The sequence below is a fragment of the Monodon monoceros genome, unplaced genomic scaffold (assembly GCF_005190385.1).
Source record: "Monodon monoceros isolate NGI ecotype Baffin Bay Population unplaced genomic scaffold, NGI_Narwhal_1 Super_Scaffold_12, whole genome shotgun sequence".
Classification (NCBI taxonomy): Eukaryota; Metazoa; Chordata; class Mammalia; order Artiodactyla; family Monodontidae; genus Monodon; species Monodon monoceros.
Window position 1 is genome coordinate 135,790,988 of NW_021703768.1, and position 21,769 is coordinate 135,812,756.

Below are 21,769 nucleotides of genomic sequence, written 5' to 3' on the forward strand. Positions count from 1 at the left end.
TCCCCAGTTCTGGCTCTTTATCACCTGATCCAGACGGGAGAGCACCTGTGCCTCAGGTACATCTAAAGGCGGGAGCACAGGGACAGATGGCCATGATAGGGTGAGGGCAGGGGGATCCACCTTAAAAAAAACCCTTCTCTTGTTATCTCAGTAGTTTACCATATTTTTAAAAATAATAACAATGGACTAGGAAAAAAACTATTAGATGTATACCAAAGTGGTTACAGTGGTTATCTCAGAGGGCTGGGATCCCACATGATTTTTACTTTCACGCTTTTTAACACTGCCCAGATTTTTAAAAAACATTCACTGTAAAAAAAACCCACAAAAACATTCTCTTTATTATTTCAATTACTGTGTTTCCAGTTTGGAAAAAATGGAGAGAGGGACTGGATACCCACTATATTAAGGACCAGCTCAAACCTTATCCCCGAGGATTCCCTGGCAACCCTGCGTCATCACTTTGACAAAATCAGCTCTTTAATAATAGCATCCCCCCTGCCAGTGCTGGGCTAAATATCCCGCTTCACCCTCACAAGATGCAAAGACCCCACCAAGTCACTACCCAGAAGTAGTGTTTTTCTTTGTTTCTTCTTTTTACTAATTATAAATTAGGTGCTCACTGATAAATCTTCTAAAGTAAAAAAGAATAACAAATATCACTGATAATCCCTGGTGCAGCGAGAAGTACTATTAAGTTTCACATGGATTCTTCGGATGTTTCTCTGTGCAAACTTTCACAGAACAGGATCCTCGTCTACAAGCACGTCCCTTTCACAGGAATCTGTGGTTTCAATGGCTGCCTGGAGTTTCATTGTGAGGTCGTGCTGTGACTTAACCAGACCCCGATTCTGGACATGTGGGCTGTATCTCCTATCTTCCTTCGGGTGTCGTCTGAGAGGCCTTCCCTGACCCCCCTCTGCTGCAGCACCCCTACAATCAGCGGTTACTGCTGACTCAAGTGTTCCATCTGTCGCCCCCTCCCTGCCCCCACCACCCACAATGTGATCTCCGGGAGGGAGGGAGCCACCTCTTTCCAGGTCTTGGTTGTACCCCTGGTACCCGGCACACAGTGAGGGCGAATGAATATCTGTTGAATGAGTGCATGAATGTATGAATGAATGAATGGAGTGTCCTGTGATGAACACAGGTGCGACCCAAGCAAACACCAACTGGGGAAACTTCCCTCCACCTGGGGCCTTCTCTAACCTCCTCCCCCGAGTCTCCCTTACCTGGTCCTGCACCCTTCCCTGGGGTAACCAACGGGGTGGGGGAACGGCCCCCGAGTGGGAAACCCCAGGGATACCAGAGGTGCCACTTTGGGGGAGAGGAAGGCGGTGGGTGTCAAGACAGGCTTGAGTCCTTTAGAAACACTCTCCTTGCTGCCTAAGAGCTCTGCCTGAGGCTTTCAAAGCAGAAAGAGGACTACCTGAGAGGTGCAGGGCTCCAAGAGAGGCCAGGGACAAGTGAATCATGACCCACATGAAGCCCCAAACCGAGCTACACACAGAGGCAGCAGGGCCACCTGTAGAGGCTTTGGAGGTTTCCATGCTTCCCCCTCCCCTCCCCCCAGCACAGAGGCGCTGACCTTGGCAGAGGTTGGCAAACCCTCTGCACCTGTGCTGGGCTCAGATGTGCGTGGGAACATGGGCAAGGCCAGCCCCAAGTGCACTTCAACAGACCCTGAGCCCGTAGCCAGGACCCCAGCCCATCACTGTTGCAGGAGAGACGGGGAAGAAAATTCAGTGTGTGCCCCTCACCAACAGCCTCCGCCGGCATTTTAAGGCTTACCTCAGAGGGCTCTGAAGGTCATGCGTACTGTGAAAGTTCAGCCAGTCACCCCTGGTTTCTTATATTAGGGGAGAAAGGGAAGTCTTCATTTGACCTCTTGGTGTCCTGCACTGTGTTACTTTCTAATTGACTATTAACCCACTCTTTCTTCCGATCTCTGCTTAAAAGTCACTTCTGAAAAGTGTTCCCTGGTCATGCCCCTGTCAGTCTCCGAGCATCCAGGACTTTCCAGCCATCCATCCATCTATCCCTCCATCCACCCCTCCCTCCCTCTCCCTATACAAGCACCACCTTCTTCACCCCTGACTGGGCATCACGAGGGCAGGGACTGGGTTCATCCTGTTCGGCTCTGTGACCCCAGCGCCTGACACAAAAGAGATACTCAATACTTACCCAAATCTCCAAATTTGGGGAACCGCAAATACTTGAAATGAAAAGGTAAGACAAAATGAGCTGCTCCTGATCTCAGGTTGAATAAAACTATTCATCTAGTTGAGCAATTCCAACTACTCACAAAGCCTGGCAGTGTGAAGGCAGGAGGGGTGGGGGTGGGGGAAATGCTGAATTCCAGGGGAAGAGAAAGCTGTCCTTGCCTTGGGGTGTTGTCTACTCAACAGCAACACAGGGTGACCGAGGAGGAAGAAGGTCAGTGTTTACAGAGGGCTGGGAGCTTTAAGAATCATAAATTATGCCCTCCACACTTGGTCATTCCAAAGGTAATGCTTCCCAACATGTGTTCCATGACACCCCAGCCCCTGAAAAAAGGGTTCTCTGGACCATTAGTTCGGGAAACACTACATACATATTAGCCCATTAGAGGCCCTGAAACATTTGTTCAGGAAAAAACTTACATAGTCTTGAGAAACGCTAGGTTAAATTTATTTATCCACAGACCACCACCACCTGCTGTCCTTTTTCAGGGGCAGACTAACAACATCCCAGAGAGCTTGTTCTGTGAAATGGTGCTTTAGAGTGCTGGCAGCTGGGCCCTGGTGCGCTGGGGAAAATGAAACACCGGCACATCTGCAAGGCAAGACTCTGGTGAAAATCCTTGGCTCACTGCCTAATAATTTGATGATTCGAAATCAAGAGATTAACTGAAAAGCTTGCTGAGATTAAAAACCACAGCTTCCACCTGAAGAATGGCCTCTGGTAAGAATTTCCACATGGCTGTGGTATTAGGAGCCTAGGAGGGGCACAAGAGGCCACAGATGCCAGCCACAGAAGCCCCGGGCAGCCAAGTGCTGGCTGCCCTGCCTTGAGGGGTCCAGGGACTGGGCCCAAGATTAAATCTCCTGCCCCTGTCCCATCTCTTATATATATATATATATATATATATATATATATAACTTTGGCAGCTCCCAATTCTCCGTAAACCACAGACCTGGTTCCTTCTTGGTTACCCTCTGTTGCTACTGGATAGACTGAGGCACACGTCACCCCAAGGCAAAGACAGAGCTTTCTCTTTCCCCTGGAATTCAGCTCCCTGAGTTTTATACCTCCCCTCTGGTCTTCATGAGTACCTGGACTTGCTCATTATGACGAATGTATCATATTTATAATTTGAAAACATGTATCATATTTATAATTTGAAAGCTTATATGTATGTATCATATTATACATACCATTTTATATATATGTATCATATTTATAATTTGAAAGCTTCTATGTCATTTGCCAGACACTGCATCCCATGCATTTTGTCCTCTCATCCTCCAACAGACCCAGGAGATGGGGATCATCAGCATGCCAGTATTCCAGACAAGGATGGCTCAGAGAGGCTAAGTAACCTGCCGAAGGGCTCCTAGTTAATAAAGGATGGATGTGGGCTTCCCTGGTGGCGCAGTGGTTGAGAGTCCGCCTGCCGATGCAGGGGACACGGGTTCGTGCCCCGGTCCGGGAAGAACTCACACGCCATGGAGCGGCTGGAACTGTGAGCAATGGCCGCTGAGCCTGCGCGTCCGGAGCCTGTGCTCCGCAACGGGAGAAGCCACAACAGTGAGAAGCCCACGTACCGCAAAAATAAATAAATAAATTAAATTAAATAAATGACGGATGTGAATCTGGGCTTTCTGACTCCGTGATCTTAACACTATGTTTTGGGGTCCCCATGGGATAGTTTAGGTTTGTGTTTTCCTTCCAAAATAATGCTATAGTTAACTGATTATAAAATATCTCATCACTACAGAAATTGTAGAAAATACGATGAACACAAAGAAAATTTAAATCACCAGCAATCTCTCCACCAGGAGATAACTGTGAGTATGTATGAGTGTCGATATATGCCCTTCTGACACTGTTTCTCTGCACACAGACACCCCCGACAATTTAACCCAATTTAGGCTCTCCATCCCAACACCCACCATCTTGACATGGGCCCCGGCAGAGGTACTGCCACTAACAATAGTACCCAGGAGACTGAGGCACAGAAGTTCAGTGGCCAAGGCCACATTCCAGGTTAGTGGCAAATCCTGGCTTGGACATCAGAGGAGCTGGCCGGGCCCGGGGTGTGACATTGCTTTGAATGTGACAATTGCTTCATACAGCCCAAGGTGCAGAGCACGACTGAGCTGCTCTCCCACACCAGCCACTGAAAGAAAACCACTCTGGGTCTCCTCCCGTGCTTCCCACCATGCTCATCCTCCCTGCTGCCAATGGCTACCTCCCGAGGGAGGCTGGGCCTCCAGGCTCTGGGCCAGCTCCTTGGGAAACAGCTGCAGGGGTTGAGTCGGCCTGAGAACAAAAAGCAGCAAGACGTGAAGAAACGCCATGGGTAACCAAGGTGACCAACAGGAAGTGGAGACATGCAAATTGAAAGGGAAAAAGAAAGGGGACGAGGTGGGTTGGTTCTTCAGAGGCCTCAGGAGGACACACCACAGACCTGGGAGGCCCTGCAAAGCCGGAGGATCACTCACCCTCCCTTCCACTCTTGCCCGATTGCTTCATAAACCCCGAGGAGACATTTTCCGTAAAGAATCAACTTCTCTGGGGAAACACTATTTCAACATTCTCGAGAGGGTGGCTTGCGGTACATGAAGCCAACAATGCTGGTGACATCCTCTCCTGCTGATATCTGGCCTGCAGCTTCCTTCCAGCAGAGAGAAAGGTCACCCCCAGCCACCCCATCTCTCCCGGGCCCCCTGAACTCTGCAAATGGCAGGAAGGCCAGCTCCAAACACACCTCCTCATTCCCAGAACCGAAAACACTCACAACCTTTTTATTAAACGCCCCCAGAGTTCTTGCATTCAGCAGCTTCCTGATATGCACGCCCCACACCTTCTCGACTGGGGGTGCCCCTCATTCTCCCACACCCTCCATCACCTAGGGGTAGGGGTCATGATGTGCCCCCTTCTACGGTGGTTCTCTGCAACAGGTCCAACCCTTGACTCTCTCTTCCTGTTCCCCTGGGTCACCATTCCTAAGCTGTGGCCTCAAAAGCTCTTCACTCCACACTTCCAGCTCCCCTCCCCAATTTCCAGATTCCTTCTGATGGATTCTCCTGGGCACCCAGACCCTACTGTGCAGCCCAAAACGAGTCAGTTAGGGTAACCACCACCACTAACCCCTGGTCACTCCAGCTGGGACTCCAGTCCCTTGCTGACCTGGGTTTCTGCAACCGTGGTCAGTTGATCACAGGCACTGGAATCTCCTGGGGATCTACTGAAACATGGAGGCTGCCCCCAGGTACTGAGTTGGATAGCGTTTCACCCAGATTCATGTCCACCCAAAACCTCAGAATGTGACCTTATTTGGAAACAGTCTTTACAGATGCAATCAAGTTAAAATGAGGCCACACTGGATTACTGTGGAGCCTAATCCAATGACTGGTGTCCTTATAGGAAGAGAAAACAGAGACGCACAAACATACAAAGGGAAGACTAGGCAAAGACAAACAGATGCAGAGGGCCAGGTGAGGATGGAAGCAGAGAACGGAGGGATGCAGCTACACGCCAAGGAACGCCCAGGGTGGCCGGCAACCACCAGATGTTGGAAGAAACAAGGAAAGATCCTCCCTGCGAGCCTTTGGAGGGATCATGGCCCTGCAGACACCTTGCTTTCAAACTTCGGGCCTCTAGAACTGTGAGGGAATAAACTTCTGTTGTTTTAAGTCACCCAGTTTGAGGCAGCCCTAGGAATCTATTACACTCCCCATTTCCTGACTTACTGAATCAGACATCCTGGGATGGAGTCGGGCACCTAAATATGCTTTACAAGCACTTCATGTGAGCCTGATGCTTGACTATAAGCTCCATGAAGACAATTTTGTTTTGTTCATCACTTATATCCCCAGTAGCTAGCAGTGTGTGGCATGTGGTCGGCTGCTAAAAAACATGTGTTGAATGCAAGAATGAACCTGCGCCCCGATGCGCAAGAACTACTAGTGCCTTGCTTGGTCAGGACATTAAGGCAACTTTAATTATCAAATAAGATAATGTGCAACAAACATTCAACAACGTCTGGCATACTGTGCCCAATAAACACCTACTCCCTTAATTTAGAGGGCAGTGGGAGTCTTGAAAGATTACACAGAAACTAGCAATTAATTGCTGGAAGGAGCTTTCTAAGAACACTGCTCATCACGAAAAAGGCCAATCCCTCAGCAATGGAAAATCTCTTTGTTCCAACAAGTAAGAAACATGAAATCTTTCACTGTTTGTTAACTAGTCCTTTTGACCCTATTTCCTAAAACTCTCAAGTCTCCCCACTTCCTGCCCTGGTTCAGAAGCCATCTCCTTGGATCATTACTAACACCCAGGTCTCCAAGGCCAAGGTCATTTTCCAGTGATTCAGCCCTGGCTCCTCACAGCTCTCCATGTGTCTCAGGATAAGTGTAAACACCTACAGAGACCTGCATCCCAGAGCCAATGCTCCCGGTCCATCTCCCCCTCCTCCCCTACTCACCAGAGCGCCCCTGGCAGGTCACTGATGTGTGACTATCACACGTGGCCCTGAGCCCTGGTAGATGAACTTCCTCCACATCTCACCTTCTCTTGGAAGCTCTTCACACTTCCCTAGGCAATGGGGTGTCACCGCTGGTACAGTGGTTAAGAGTGTGTGTTTTGGGGCTTCCCTGGTGGCACAGTGGTTGAGAGTCGGCCTGCCGATGCAGGGGACATGGGTTCGTGCCCCGGTCCGGGAGGATCCCACGTGCCGCAGAGCGGCTGGGCCCGTGAGCCATGGCCGCTGAGCCTGCGCATCCGGAGCCTGTGCTCCGCAACGGGAGGGGCCGCGACAGTGAGAGGCCCGCGTACCACAAAAAAAAAAAAAAAAAAAAAAATAGAGTGTGTGCTTTGGAGCCAGGTTGACTGGGTTCAAATCTTGGCTCTGCCATCTACCTGCTGTATGACCTTGGGTAAGTTATTTAACTCTCTGTACTTTAGCAGGCTCATCTGGAAAGTGGGGATAAAATGAGGATAATTTAGTACTTACTAGAGGGGGTTGCCAGAGGATTTAGATAACAGGAGGGAACATACATCAAGCACACAAGCACCCATTAACGGGGAACAGCACTGCTACATTTCACTGGCTTTTACGACCATTAACAAATAGAATGGCCAGAAGCGGTTTGAGATGATTAGCCTCAGCTGTGCTAAGAACACACCCCCCCCCCCCCCCCAACCCCCAGGACCGGAGTGGGGCTTGGGGCTGTGGTATCTCCTGGGAGAGCCTCTTAGGGTCTGCAGGTCATACACGGGGTTCAGTAAATGACTGCCTAATGAAGAAGCCGTCTGCCAATAAGCCACGGGGATGGTCCAAGGAAATGAGCCAGAACTCTGCCTTCCCAGATTCACGGCCAGGCCACCTGTGGCCACCCGGCTTCCTCCCTCCTGATCCAAATGCTGAATCCCCTTCACCTGAACCAGCCTTCCAGGGAGAATTCCTACCTGGGAAGGTGTCGCTAGGGGTTTGACTCAAGTTCCCCCAGAAAGTGCTTTATGGCCCATCTTAAAAGTAACCATGCAAGATAAACCCTGAAATATTAAGGGATAATGGAGTATTATGTCTGCATCTTGGTCCAAGAGGGGAAAAAAACCGCCTGACAGAAAAAGGGGATGATAAGGCAAATGTGTTAAAGTGTTTACAACTGTGTACTGCGCTGGCAACTCTGCTAAGTTTGATAATACTTCCAAACAGAAAGTTAACACAAAAGAAAAGACCAACAAGAGATTTCCACTCAGAGCCAACAGCTCTGTACCACTCGCCCCGGGGTGGAACCCCCGCTGAGGGGAAGTCCCTGTTACACATCGCTGCCTTCAAGGCTGCGTGCGACTCCTCTGCTTTTTCAAAGTCAGACTCCGGACAGCAGACCGCGAGGTTTTAAGGTCCCAGCTCCCCCACTTAATGGGGGCCTTGGCCAAGTGCTGAAGCCCTTGGAGGCTGTTTCTCTCCCTGTAGATGGAGTTACTGGCAGCCATGCTACCTACCCCACCAGACAGTGAGGTCCAGGAAGGCGATGTGTGTGTGGGCTGTAAGGCACAGACCCCAGACCAGGCATCCGTGATGAGCACACACCAAGAGGCTTGTGGCTACTCTGCTCAGAACTGGGGAAACACGGCCCCAGCCTGCTCTCACGCACCTGCCGTCCAGAGAGGGAGCCAAATCCAAATGGAACAATCCCACTAAGAAATGTACAATTACAAGTCATGCCCGGTGCTGAAGGCATAATCGAGGGTAGTCTGAGAACGTCACAGGGGTGCAGACTGACCTTGTGTGCGAGTGGGAGAAGGTTCCTCTGAGGAAGTGATGTTTGACGGCCAACTAGAGAACAAGGAGATTGCAGCATATTCTAGTCCCACGGAGTAGGGAAGTATACAAGCCAAACTGTTAACAGTGAACGCAAGTTAAGGATACCATGAGGAAGTAACAGGCCAAATTAAGAACAGGGGGTGTCCCTCAGGACAAATGACCTGGTTTCTCCAAAACCCAATGGCATGAAAAAAACAATTTTAAGGAGCTGGGAGACAGGGAAACCATTACAGAATAAAAGACTTAAGAGTAATTTTTTTTAAAAACCTACTGAATAGAAGATATTTGCAAATGATATGACTGATAAGGGGTTAATATCCAACATATATAAACAGCTCATACAACTCAACGTCAAAGAAACAAACAATCCAATTAAAAAATGGGCAGAAGAACTGAAGAGACATTTTTCCAAAGAGGAAATGAAGATGGCCAACAGGCACATGAAAAGACACTCAACATCACTAATCATCAGGGAGATGTAAATGAAAACCACAACGAAATAGATTATCACCTCACACCTGTAGAATGGCCATCATCAAAAGAGCACAAATAACAAATGTTGGCAAGAATGTGGAGAAAAGAGAACCCACCTACACTGTTTGTGGGAATGCAAATCGGTGCAGCCACTGTGGAGAACAGTATGAGATTTCCCAAAAAACTAAAACCAGAACTACCATATGACCCAGCAATTCCACTCCTGGGTATATATGTGGAAAAACAAAACCCAAAAAACAGAAACACTAATTCAAAAAGATACAGGTACCTCCATGTTCATAGCAGCGTTATTTACAATTGCCAAGGTACGGGAGCAACCTAAGTGTCCTTCAACAGGTGAACAGATAAAGAAGATGTGGTACATATATACAACGGAATACTACTCAGCCATAAAAATGAATGAAGATTTGCCATTTGCAGCAACATGGCTGGACTTGGAGGGCATTATGATAAGTGAAATAAGTCAGACAGAGAAAGACAAATACTGTATGATATCATATGTGGAACCTAAAAAGTACAACAGACTAGTGAATATAACAAAAAAACAGACTTACAGATATAGAGAACAAACTAGTGGTTACCAGTGGGGAGAGGGAAAGGGGGTGGGACAATACAGAAGCAGGGGATTTAAAAAAAGGGTTATTACAGGATTATATGAAATCATGTATGTGAAACTTTTGAAAATTATAAAGCACTATAGAATTTAAAGAAACTTACATTCAATTAAAAAAATATAATGCATGGATCTTATCTGGATTGTGATTCTGAACAATGCCAACTATAAATGCCATTTCTGAGACAGCTGTGAGAACTGAATTATGGACTGAGCAACAGATTATTAATGAATGACGGTGAGTTTTGTAATAATGGCATAGTTGTTATGTCAAAAAAAAGAAGCTTTTATTGCTTAGTAGATATTTATGGGTGAAATGACATGCTGTCTGGGGAAGATGAAACAGGTACTGAAGCTGGGTAGAGGGTACATGGGGATTCATTCCACTTTTCTTTCTAATTTTGTGTATCCTTTTAAATTTCTATAATAAAAAGGAAAACACAGTGGTGCACTCCAAAGAGTCAGCAGTACTGAGTTACTTGCATTTTTTTTTTTACAAGGATCAGGAAATTAATTGTTATTAAGCAGAAAGTTATCTACCTCATCGTACTTGATAACTCCACCTAGTTTAGTGTATGCATGAACCACAGTGAAACCAATTCCCCTCTGATGGGCATTTAGGTTTTCTCCAAGTTTTCCTTACAATAACTGAATCCATCCAATTCCTGATGCTTTTCTCTGTTCTTACGATCCACCTCACTCCTTGTCATCACAACCCACCCACGCAAGTCAATGGATGACCGTTTTTGGACTAAGTAAGTAGCTGGTGCTACCAGGGGAGATGTCCCTACCACAAAGAAGGCCCAGGCCCTGGTACCATCTGCTCCAGTGACCTTGCAAGGGAGCCAGTGCCGCAGGACAATTCAAATTCCGCCTCAAGATTCAAGTTTCCAAGTAATTGCCACTTGGGGGTAGAGGGAAGCACACACTGCAAAAATGGGGCTCAGAGAGAGCCTGGGGAGTTTTCTGGCCAGGGTCGAAGGTCAGCAGCCCTCACCCAGCCTGACACAGGTCTCAGGCTGGTTCCCTGCTGCATATGGGCCTCCCCAGATCCTGGAAAGTATTCAGAGTTCTCTACCCCTTCCTTTCCATCCATTAGCGCTTTTCCCATTCTGGGTTCCTGATTCTTTTAAACATAGCCAAGGGACACCATTTTGACTTACTGAAATGGCATGGAATTTTTTTTTTTAATGTTTATTTTATTTATTTATTTTTGGCTGCGTTGGGTCTTTGTTGCTGCGTGTTGGCTTTCTCTAGTTGCAGTGAGCGGGGGCTGCTCTCCGTTGCGGTGTGTGGGCTTCTCACTGAGGTGGCTTCTCTTGTTGCAGAGCATGGGCTCTAGGCGCACGGGCTTCAGTAGTTGTGGCTCGTGGGCTCTAGAGCGCAGGCTCAGTAGTTGTGGTGCACGAGCTTAGTTGCTCTGCAGCATGTGGGATCTTCCCGGACCAGGGCTTGAACCCGTGTCCCCTGCACTGGCAGGTGGATTTCTTAACCTCTGAGCCACGAGGGAAGCCCGGCATGGACTTTTCTTTTTTTTTAAAGGCTAATATCCAGGGTTAGCAAAGTTACTGGGAAGCTGACACCCTCCCACACCACTGGTGCAAGTGCAGGCTGGTGCAAGTTTTGATCATTTATTAACTGGTGAAACTCAAAGTTCTTAAAATCACACCCCAAGACCAGCAATTCTATTTTAGGCATTTATTCTCATGAGCACACTTGCAGACAGAAGAATAGGATCACCACTGCAGTGCTGTGTAAAATCAAACGGTACAGGAGAAATGACCCAAAAGACCATCAAGAGGGAGATGAATGAACAAATTATGTAATACACATACTGTGGAATATTACTCAGCAATAAAAAAGAAATAAACTCCTAATAGATACAACATAGGTGAATCTCAAAAATGTTCTCAAAAGTGAATCTCAGGGGCTTCCCTGGTGGCGCAGTGGTTGAGAGTCCGCCTGCCGATGCAGGGGACACGGGTTCGTGCCCCGGTCCGGGAAGATCCCACATGCCGCGGAGGGGCTGGGCCCGCGAGCCATGGCCGCTGAGCCTGCGCGTCCGGAGCCTGTGCTCCGCAACGGGAGAGGCCACAACAGTGAGAGGCCCGCGTAACGCAAAAAAAAAAAAAAAGTGAATCTCTAAGTTAAAAAAGGCAGACAGAAAAGAGCACATACATGTAACTCCATTTATATGACACTCTGGAAAACACAAACTAATCCACACAGACAAAAAAACAGATCAGTGATTGCCTGGGGCTGGGAGCATGATGGGGTGAGTGACTGAGAAAAGGTACCTGGGAACTTTCTAGGTTGATGGCAATGTTCTGTATCTTGACTATGGTGGTAGTTACATGAGTACATACATTTGTCAAAACTCACTGTATACTCGAAACTGCATATGCACTTAAGATCTGTACATTGTATTGTACATAAATTAACTTCAATTTAAAAAAATGAAAACGCAGCTCCATCTAAGTATCTAACAAAGAAATGAGTTAAATCATGGTATATCCATACAATAAAACATTATGCATGATACCGGAGAAGAATAGTTAATTACGTACAAAGTTACTTAGTATATGCAGTTAAGAAAAAAATTGTTATGAAACTATAATATACTATGATAACATTTATATAAAATAAAATGTATATATTTGGATAAAAAATTACCAAAAAGAAATATTTTGTTCATTCATTCAACACAAATATATTGAGTATCTACACTATACCTTTATTGTTACAATGAGCAGAAAAGACCAAAAAAAAATCCCTTCTCGTCATGGAGCTTCTGTTTGGTCGTTTCATAAAAAATATTTAAATTATTAAACTGTACACATTTAAAAACATCAAATGGTACAGGGAAGTGTGTAAATGCTACTACCACTTGTGTTAGAACACACACACTTGGTTTGTTCATGCAGAGAACAACTCTGGAAGGATTCATGAGAAACTGGGATCAGTGGTACCTTTCAGGGAGGAAAACTAGAGCCTCTTCACCATCCACCCTTTCATATAACCTGGGTGTTTTTCCTTTTTGCCATGTTCTCATATTGTCTATTCTAAATAAACACAATCGTTTCTAATTTTTTGCTAAAGTCCAATAATCAGGAGTTGGGTGGAGAAGAATGATATGGAAATGTGAGCATGACATACTACAAAATCAACAAAGTGTTCTGAGAAAAGATATTTTCCATTTTTACTAAAAAAAACTCCAAAATAAAAATGTATTGTGATGACAGGCACACAAAGGAACAGAAGAACCTACACCAAAATGTCAACAAATTACTTCCAATGGGTGGGATTGTCGGGGGGAATTTTACTTTCTTCAAAAAGACAAATACCACCTCCTGGGACATGCCCAAGACCCAACGGAGGGTCCCTGGGAAGCATTCCTGCACCGCCGTTCACCGTGCCCCTGCAAGTACACCTGAGCCTCGTCGTTCCATTCTGTGCTCCCCCAGTGGCTGCGTCTGCAGCAGGTGAAGGGATGGACACCCCTCGCCCTCCCTCCACACCTCATCACACTGGTCTGGGAATCCTGAGATATCACACACGCCTCATGCCTGCGAGGGGCTCACAATCTAGTGAGTAGGACAAGTTACTACACAGGTGACAAGGACAACGAAAGAAGCATGAGGTTGGGGCCAGGACACATGGGGTAAGGGAGAGAGGCTTGAAGGACCAGGAAGTTGGCCCTCAAGCTGACAGCCATCCCATGACCTAATTTCATCATGTGTACCCAGAACCTGCTAATTTTAAACTTGGGTGGATGCATCTTTTGGCAAAAAAAAAAAGTGGCTGTCAGTCTAATCTGAACACTCCTTGGGGCATACAGCTGGTTACTAGAAAAACACCAACAGCCTCATTCTCACCACCAGCATGGTGGGGATGATCTGCTCCTCCCCCCATGTTCAGTGAAGAAGTTCAAGGGCACAGGTGTGATGAGGAAGAATCCTGACTCCCCTGTACTGACTGGCATCCCCAGCCCCAGCAGAAAAGTAGTCAAAGGAGGAGGGCTCTAGCTCTGCTCCAGCAGAAGCAGTAAGGCCAGGTAGGATGATCAAAGGAGTAATTTAATATTTGAAAACAATGGGACCTACAAGGTCTTAATTTCCAAAATATACAAGCAGTTCATACAACTCAATAACAAAAAAACAAACAACCCAATCAAAAATTGGCCAGAAGACCTAAACAGACATTTCTCCAAAGAAGACATACAGATGGCCAACAGGCACGTGAAAAGATGCTCAACATTGCTAATTATTAGAGAAATGCAAATCAAAACTACAATGAGGTATTACCTCATACTGGTCAGAACGGCCGCCATTAAAAAGTCTACAAATAATAAATACTGGAGAGCGTATGGATAAAAGGGAATCCTCCTACACTGTTGGTGGGAATGTAAGTTGGTGCAGCCACTACGGAAAACAGTATGCAGTATGGAGCTTCCTTAAAAAATAGAGTCGCCATATGATCCAGCAATCCCACTCCTGGGCATATATCTGGAGAAAAACATGGTCCAAAAGGGTATATGCACCCCAAAGGTCACAGCAGCTCTATTTACAATAGCCAAGACATGGAAGCAACGTAAATGTCCATCAACAGAGGAATGGATAAAGAAGATGTGGTACATATATATACAATGGAATATTACTCAGCCATTAAAAAGAATGAAATAATGCCATTTGCAGCAACATGGATGGACCTAGAGATTATCATCCTAAGTAAAGTAAGACAGAAAGAAAGACAAATACCACGATATCACTTATATGCGGAATCTAAAATATGATACAAGTTAATTTATTTAGGAAGCAGAAACAGACTCATAGACGTAGAAAACAAACTTACGGTTACCAAAGGGAAAAGGTGGGTGGGAAGGGATAAATTAGGAGTTTGGGATTAACATATACACACTACTACATATAAAATAGATAAACAAGGACCTACTGTAGAGCACAGGGAATTATATTCAGTATCTTTTTTTTTTTTTTTTTTTTGACTGCACCACGTGGCATGCCGGATGTTAGTTCCCTGACCAGGGACTGAACCCACACCCCCTGCAGTGGAAGCGTGGAGTCTTAACCACTGGACCGCCAGGGAAGTCCCTCAATATCTTGTAATAAACCATAGTGGAAAAGAATATGAAAAAGTATATATATATATATATATATATATATATATAAAACTGAATCACTTGGTGTACACAAGAAACTAACATAACATTGTAAATCAACTATACTTCAATAAAATAAATAAATAGGAGTACTTTAAGGTTGAGCACCGGATAAAGGGGGTCTGCACAGAGAGGAAAGGGAGCCATCTCTCCATAGCAATTTGGGCGGGAAGAGGTTCCACCCTCCCATTCACTGGTCAGAAAGCCTTCCCGGGGCTGGGTAGAAGATCTTGCGGATGGGGTCTAGTTCCTGTGTCCTACCCCTCGGCAGGCACATGACTTACGGCCCACCGCTGCCCTTCCCAGCCTCAGCCCCAACACCATCCAAAGGTCCACTGCTACCTTTCTTATGAAGACCCTGTCACACTCGCGAACCCCTCAGAGAGGGTGGTCACAAACTCCAAGCCTTACCCTAACCACGCATGTCACAAAAGGGGCTGTCGGCCTCCCCGGGAGTGGTCGTTAAGTGGAAAAGCATAGAAAAGCACAGCACCTGTCAAGTAGCCGCCACGTGCCTCACACGGCTCTCAGGTTCTTTCACTGAATCCTAACATTCCTAGAAAACATTTCCCCCAGTTTACAGAAGAGGAAATTAAAGAAGATTCACTCATCTCATCCTTCTGCAGAGGGGTGCTCTGTTCTGGACACTGCGGCCCCGCACTGAACACGACAAACACAGGCTTGTTCTTGTGGAATGTACATTCTCGTGTGGGGGAAAAGATAATAAGCAAACAGAAAATAATCCCAGATACTCGTTAAACGCTATATAGAAAACAAAACAGGATGATTTGATTGAGGGACACAGAGGAACAGTTATAGAGAAAAGGAGACTCCAGATAGAGGGAACAACAGCCTGTGCAAAGGCCCTGAGGCATGAAGGAGCTTGACTTATTCAAGGAAGAGAAAGGAGGTCAGAATGGTATGGGGTAGGAGACAAGGCAGGAGAGCAGGCCAGGGCTGGACTGTGTCAGGTAACAGAGGTGGTGATAAGGACTGGAAATTATAACTGCAATGGGATGACGGTAGAGGTCTTTAAGCAGAGAAGTGACACAACCTAAGTTCTGCCTGTTGTGGGAAGAATGAACAATGGGGCCAGGTTTAAAGAGGTTTAGAGAGGCTAAATAAGCACCTCAAGGTTTCACTGCCATTAGTAGCTTGCATTCAACACCAAGGTTTGTTTCCCCAGTGTCACATTTTATATACTGTAGTATAACACTATACTGGAATCTCATATCTGACAAACAGGGGGGCTCCCACTATCTCTGTCATCCCAGGCTTGCTTCCTGCACCAGTCAAGTGAGGATAACTGCTCCTGGTTCTATGATGACAATTCAACAGCCTAGATGGAAACACACTTTGTATTCATCTGGCAGCATTCAACAAACAAAGAGTATGACATTATAAGCAAGAAAAACCAGTGTGGAGAAAAGGGAACCCTCCTACATTGTTGGTGGGAATGTAAATTGGTACAGCCACTATGGAAAACAGTATGGAGGTTCCTCAAAAAACTTAAACTAGAGTTGCCACATGATCGATCAATCCCACTCCTGGGCATATTATATCCAGAGAAAATTCTAATTTGAAAAGATACATGCAGTACTTCCCTGGTGGCTCAGTCGTTAAGAATCTGCCTGCCAATGCAAGGGACACGGGTTTGATCCCAGGTCCGGGAAGATCCCAGATGCCGCGGAGCAACTAAGCCCATGCGCCACAACTACTGAGCCTGCGCTCTAGAGCCCGCGAGCCACAACTGCTGAAGCCAGTGCACCTACAGCCCGTGCTCCTCAACAAGAGAAGCCACCACAACGAGAAGCCTGCGCACAGCAACGAAGAGTAGCCCCACTTGCAGCAACCAGAGAAAGCCCGTGCGCAGCCACGAAGACCCAACGCAGCCAAAAATAAAATATTAATTAAAAAAAGAGAAATGAACAGAAAAGACACAGGCACCCCTATGTTCACAGCAGCACTGTTTACAATAGCCAAGACAAGGAAGCAACCTAAATGTCCATCAACAGATGAATGGATGAAGAAGATGTGATATATATATACAATGGAATACTACTTGGCCATAAAAAAGAATGAAATAATGTCATTTACAGCAACATGGATGAACATAGAGATTATAATACTAAAAGAAGTAAGTCAGAAAGAGAAAGGTAAATACCATATATCACTTATATGTGGAATCTAAAATATGATACAAGTGAACTTATTTACAAAACAGAAACAGACTCACAGACACAGAGAACAAACTTATGGTTACCAAAGGGGGAAGAGGGTGAGGAAAGGATAAATTAGGAGTTTGGAATTAGCAGATGCAAACTACTACCTATAGCGTAGATAAACAACAAGGTCCTACGGTATAGCACAGGCAACTATATTCAATATCTTGTAACAAACCATAACAGAAAAGAATATGTATATGTATGTATAACTGAATCACTTTCCTGTACACCAGAAACTAACACAACATTGTAAATCAAATATACTTCAATTAAAAAAAAAAAGAAACCCAGGATTTACCCTAATAAGACCAGCTTCAAGTCACAGGTGACCCCGAGTATCAACCCGAGTGAGTTTTCTATCTCTAACCTGAAAAACCTGGACAAACCCGTCCTCCTTCAAGGTAGGCAGCCCAACAGTGAACCAATATGGCATTATGGCATGGGTGAGGCACAATTAATGGGGAACTGCCTGCCCTGCTCCTCTGAGTGGCTGGAAGAGAGATTAGAACAATCTTGCTTATATACAAAAGGTTGAGGATTCTCAGGTAGTTGAGCTGGTTGAGTTTAGACTGCTCTCAGAAATCCTTCCTGCTAGAAAGGACCAATGAGGTCAAAGCCATTCCTCCTAAGCTATGAGCAGAACAACCACTTGAGCCTACAATGAACAAGGAAGCCCAATTTCCACGGCAGGCCTCACTAATTTATTTAGCCACCACCTCCAGAAAAGGACCAAGACCTTACTGCCTGGTCCACCATCCCACTGCCCCAGCTTTTTAATTGAAACACCAAGACCTGGATTTCTTCTCCAGATGCCTAAAATATGCTTGCACCTTGGGCCATTCTGTTCTGGGAAGAAGACCAAGGGGAGCAGAGGAAAGCCACAGCCCGGACAAGCAATGCAAGATGGAGATAGACTAGGTACAGGAAAAAAGAAAAAATAATTTTACTAGAAGACAGCTACCCCCTGATGAGGAAAAAACCCTGAAAAGCTGGTGACTTTTTAAGCAGAACTCCATAGACATCGGGTGCAAATGCACTGGATATGAGACCTGTTTGTGTAGGGAGCCAGCTAATCCACTAAGAAGACCTCTCCCTCCCTGTACTGGGTTGAATGGTGTCCCCCCCAGAATTCATGTCTACCCAGAACCTAAAAATGTGGTCTTATTTGGAAATAGGGTCTTTTCAGATGTAATTAGTTAAATTAAGATGAGGTCACACTGGATTAAAGTAGCCCCTATTCCAATGACAGGTGTCCTTATAAGGAGAGAAAATAGATACAGATAGAACACCATGTGACAATAGAGACAGAGATGGGAGTGATGCCTCACGAGCCAAGGAATGACAAGGAGTAGCATGGCCTTGCCAACACCTTGATTTTGGACTTCTACCCTCCAGAACTGTGAGAGAGCATATTTTTATTGTGTAAGTCCCCAGGTTTATGGTACTTTGTCCCAGCAGCCCTAGGAAACCAATACACACCTTTATTTCACACCTGTTCCCCAAACCACCCTTCCCAGTCTCAGCCCAGGGGCAGGAGACAAGACACACAGGCCACATCTCTAACCCACCTGGACTCTTCCACCTTCCGGGAGCCCATCAGCACTTCTCCCTTTGAGGTGAGGGGAAAGCAGAGATCACATTTCAGGTGCCTCCACCTTCTGCCACCAGCGGCAAACTGGCAGGGTAGTGTTTGTTGTCTCCCCACATTCTCTTAGTTTTGTAGCCTCTCCTTTATTTATTTATTTATTTTATTATTTTTTTTTAACATCTTTATCGGAGTATAATTGCTTTACAGTGGTGTGTTAGTTTCCGCTGTGTAACAAAGTGAATCAGCTATACATATACATATGTTCCCATATCTCTTCCCTCTTGCATCTCCCTCCCTCCCACCCTCCCTGTCCCACCCCTCTAGGTGGTCACAAAGCACCGAGCTGATCTCCCTGTGCTATGTGGCTGCTTCCCACTAGCCACATAGCTATCTATTTTACATCTGGTATATATGTATATATACCAGTGTATATATGTCGATGCTACTATCACTTCGCCCCAGCTTCCCCCTCCCTACCATGTCCTCAAGCCCATTCTCTATGTCTGCGTCTTTATTCCTGTCCTGCCCCTAGGTTCATCAGAACCATTTTTTCTTTTCTTTTTTTTTTTAGATTCCATATATACGTGTTAGCATACGGTATTTGTTTTTCTCTTTCTGACTTACTTCACTCTGTATGACAGACTCTAGGTCCATCCACCTCACTACAAATAACTCAATTTCGTTTCTTTTTATGGCTGAGTAATATTCCATTGTATATATGTGCCACATCTTTATCCATTCATCTGTCAATTAGGTTGCTTCCATGTCCTGGCTATTGTAAATAGTGCTGTGTAGCCTCTACTTTAGTGTTTCTTAAATCTTATTCAGTCCCATCCTAGATATATTTGGGGTGGGGGCATTAACTACGTATGCATTATACTATCATTTACCTAATTATTCTTTATGTAAAGTCACTACTTTTACTTAAATTTATTTTAAAAAGAACTACATCGTTACAATATATGGAAAATCATCATCAGTTAGCCTATGCAGAACTTGCTCGATATATACGTTTTTAAATTGCACATTAAAGTAAATACACGATGATTATTTTTTTTAAGTTCATTCATGTACCCTTTAAAATAATCTCGGGTGACAGTACTATGGGAAATACCACCGTAAGGGGTACAGTTTAGTTGTCTGAGAACTCTGGGCTCCTAAGCAGAAAAACCAATTTAAGCTCTCCAGTCTCGTTTCTCACCTCACGACTGTCCCAGGAGGAGGCTAAGAGCAGGAGGAAAGAAAAGCACCGGGAGTTCCTAGTGCCCACGCAGGGCGACCTGAGGATACGGGGTCGAGAGCGAAAGGGACTTTAAATACCCAGACCTGCGAGTGACAAGGGCGGGGACGGACTGACCTTCTCGCGCAGGGTGCAGTGGACGTCCGAGGCGACACGCCCTTCCCACCACGGCTCATCCATCATCGAGTCTACAGCGCCGCGACGCGAGGCTACCGGGCTCTCAGGGTGCACCCTGTGTGGACACGGGCAACTTCAGCGGCCGTAGCGCGCCCCCCGGCATCCCATCCTCTCTCGTCCTCGGCCGGGGTCTCTGCCGGGCGCCCCCTCCTGTCCCGCTCAGCGGAGCTGGCGGTCGCCTCCCATCCCGGGAAGGTTGCAGTGCCCCCTCCCCTCTATTCGCGGGACCTGAGGCGACCTGGAGCTGTGCAACAACTTGCAGAATTTTTATCTTCCCTTTTGCAAAAGTTGCAGAGAAAGTTGCCGACTTCGCTAGCTCTCCATAGGCCAGGGTTCAGGCAGCGGCCACCAGCTCGCCGTCCCCAACTCCTCCCCCGCCGCCCAGCCTTTGTCCTGCTCCCACATCCTGCCCTCCAGCCGGGGCGAAACTCACGCATCCCTCTCCGGGCGTGGGGGGCTGCGGGCGCCAGGCCCCCCCGGCCCAGGGCCCAGCTGGCTGTGCCCTGGGGTGCCTGCACGCGGATGGGCCCTAGCGCTGGGCGCTCCACGCTCTTGACTGCCGCCTCCGTAGCCCGGCTAGCCCCCGCCACCGCCGCGCCCCTGCGTGCGCTCGGGTCCCGCCGCGGCTCGCAGCCTCGGGGCCGCCGGGGGCCTTCCTCCCTCGCCGGGGGAATTGGGGGCCGGGCCTCGCGCATGCGCCGCCGGCCCCCGCACCCCGCGGGGCGGGGGGCTGGGAACTGGAGTCTTTCTTTCGCCGGCGCTGGCTGCGTTTCCTGTCAGCCCTCCTCCCCCGCCTCGGTGGAAAGCTTCCTCTCACCTTCGCGTGGGCGCCGGGTGGCCTCCTGGGCACCCCGCGGACTCACGCGGGCAGCGCTGGGACCGCGGCGCCAGGACCGCGGCGCCACCTGCGCGCGCCACTCGTGAAAGGCGCGGGCAGAATGCCCCCAGAAAGTTCTCTCTCCCGCGTGCGCTGTTCTAGCCAACCTTTCGTCGGTTCCACCTGGTTATTTATTTCTTTTTTTTTTTAACCGGCCCTGCAATGGGGAGGTGGATTTCCAAACGGACAGTTCCCACGAAATCGCCAGAAAATCCGCTCTTGATTATTCACGAGTCCCTGATTCTAAAGGAGGCTCAGTAAATCAACGGATTTTTTTTTGTGCTCCTGCAAGGTATAAATTGTACGCCTTACATTGGGAGAAAACCAGTCTTTTTGGAGGGCCCGCTGGATGGAAGGCATTGTCTTTTTAATTGAGTTGATTGTTTTCGGAAAGGCACGCCCTTTAATTAGCTCCTCTGATGGCACAGAAGATTGATTGGTTTTTGTGATTCTTCTGGACGTTCACAGATCTGTTTCAAATCCAGCTGGCAACTGGGTGACTTTTGCCATGTTCCTCAGACTCTGTAAGCTTGGAACCCTCATGTGTAAATTGGGAATAAAAATTGCACCAACCTGCTGGAGATACTGTATCATTAAATAAGATACTTCATATAAAGGGATAATCGCCATGCCGAGTATAAAACAAACAACAAATAGCTGCCACTAAAGAGCCTTTGGTTTCTGACTGGTACCCAGGTACCCACCTGGGAAAAAAATGTTTAAATCAGCTTTAATAAGCTTCAATAGGTGCTTAAAGAGAAGTTTTAATGTAAAAAATAAATTTTAAAAACTACTGTGAGGGGCTTCCCTGGTGGCGCAGTCGTTGAGAATCTGCCTGC

At 46.8% G+C, this 21,769-nt stretch overlaps 1 protein-coding gene across 1 annotated transcript in view; it reads right to left on the reverse strand.

The window, feature by feature from the left end:
* CCNJL (cyclin J like) overlaps positions 1-20,728 on the reverse strand; it is a 54,976-nt gene extending 34,248 nt beyond the window's left edge. Inside the window, exons 1-2 of the mRNA XM_029215696.1 lie at positions 20,487-20,728; positions 19,994-20,108 (exon numbers count right to left, since the gene is read on the reverse strand). Of these exons, the coding sequence (XP_029071529.1) occupies positions 19,994-20,059 (66 nt within the window). The 5' untranslated portion in view covers positions 20,060-20,108; positions 20,487-20,728. The remainder of the gene's footprint in view (positions 1-19,993; positions 20,109-20,486) is intronic.
* Positions 20,729-21,769: the final 1,041 nt, after the last annotated feature.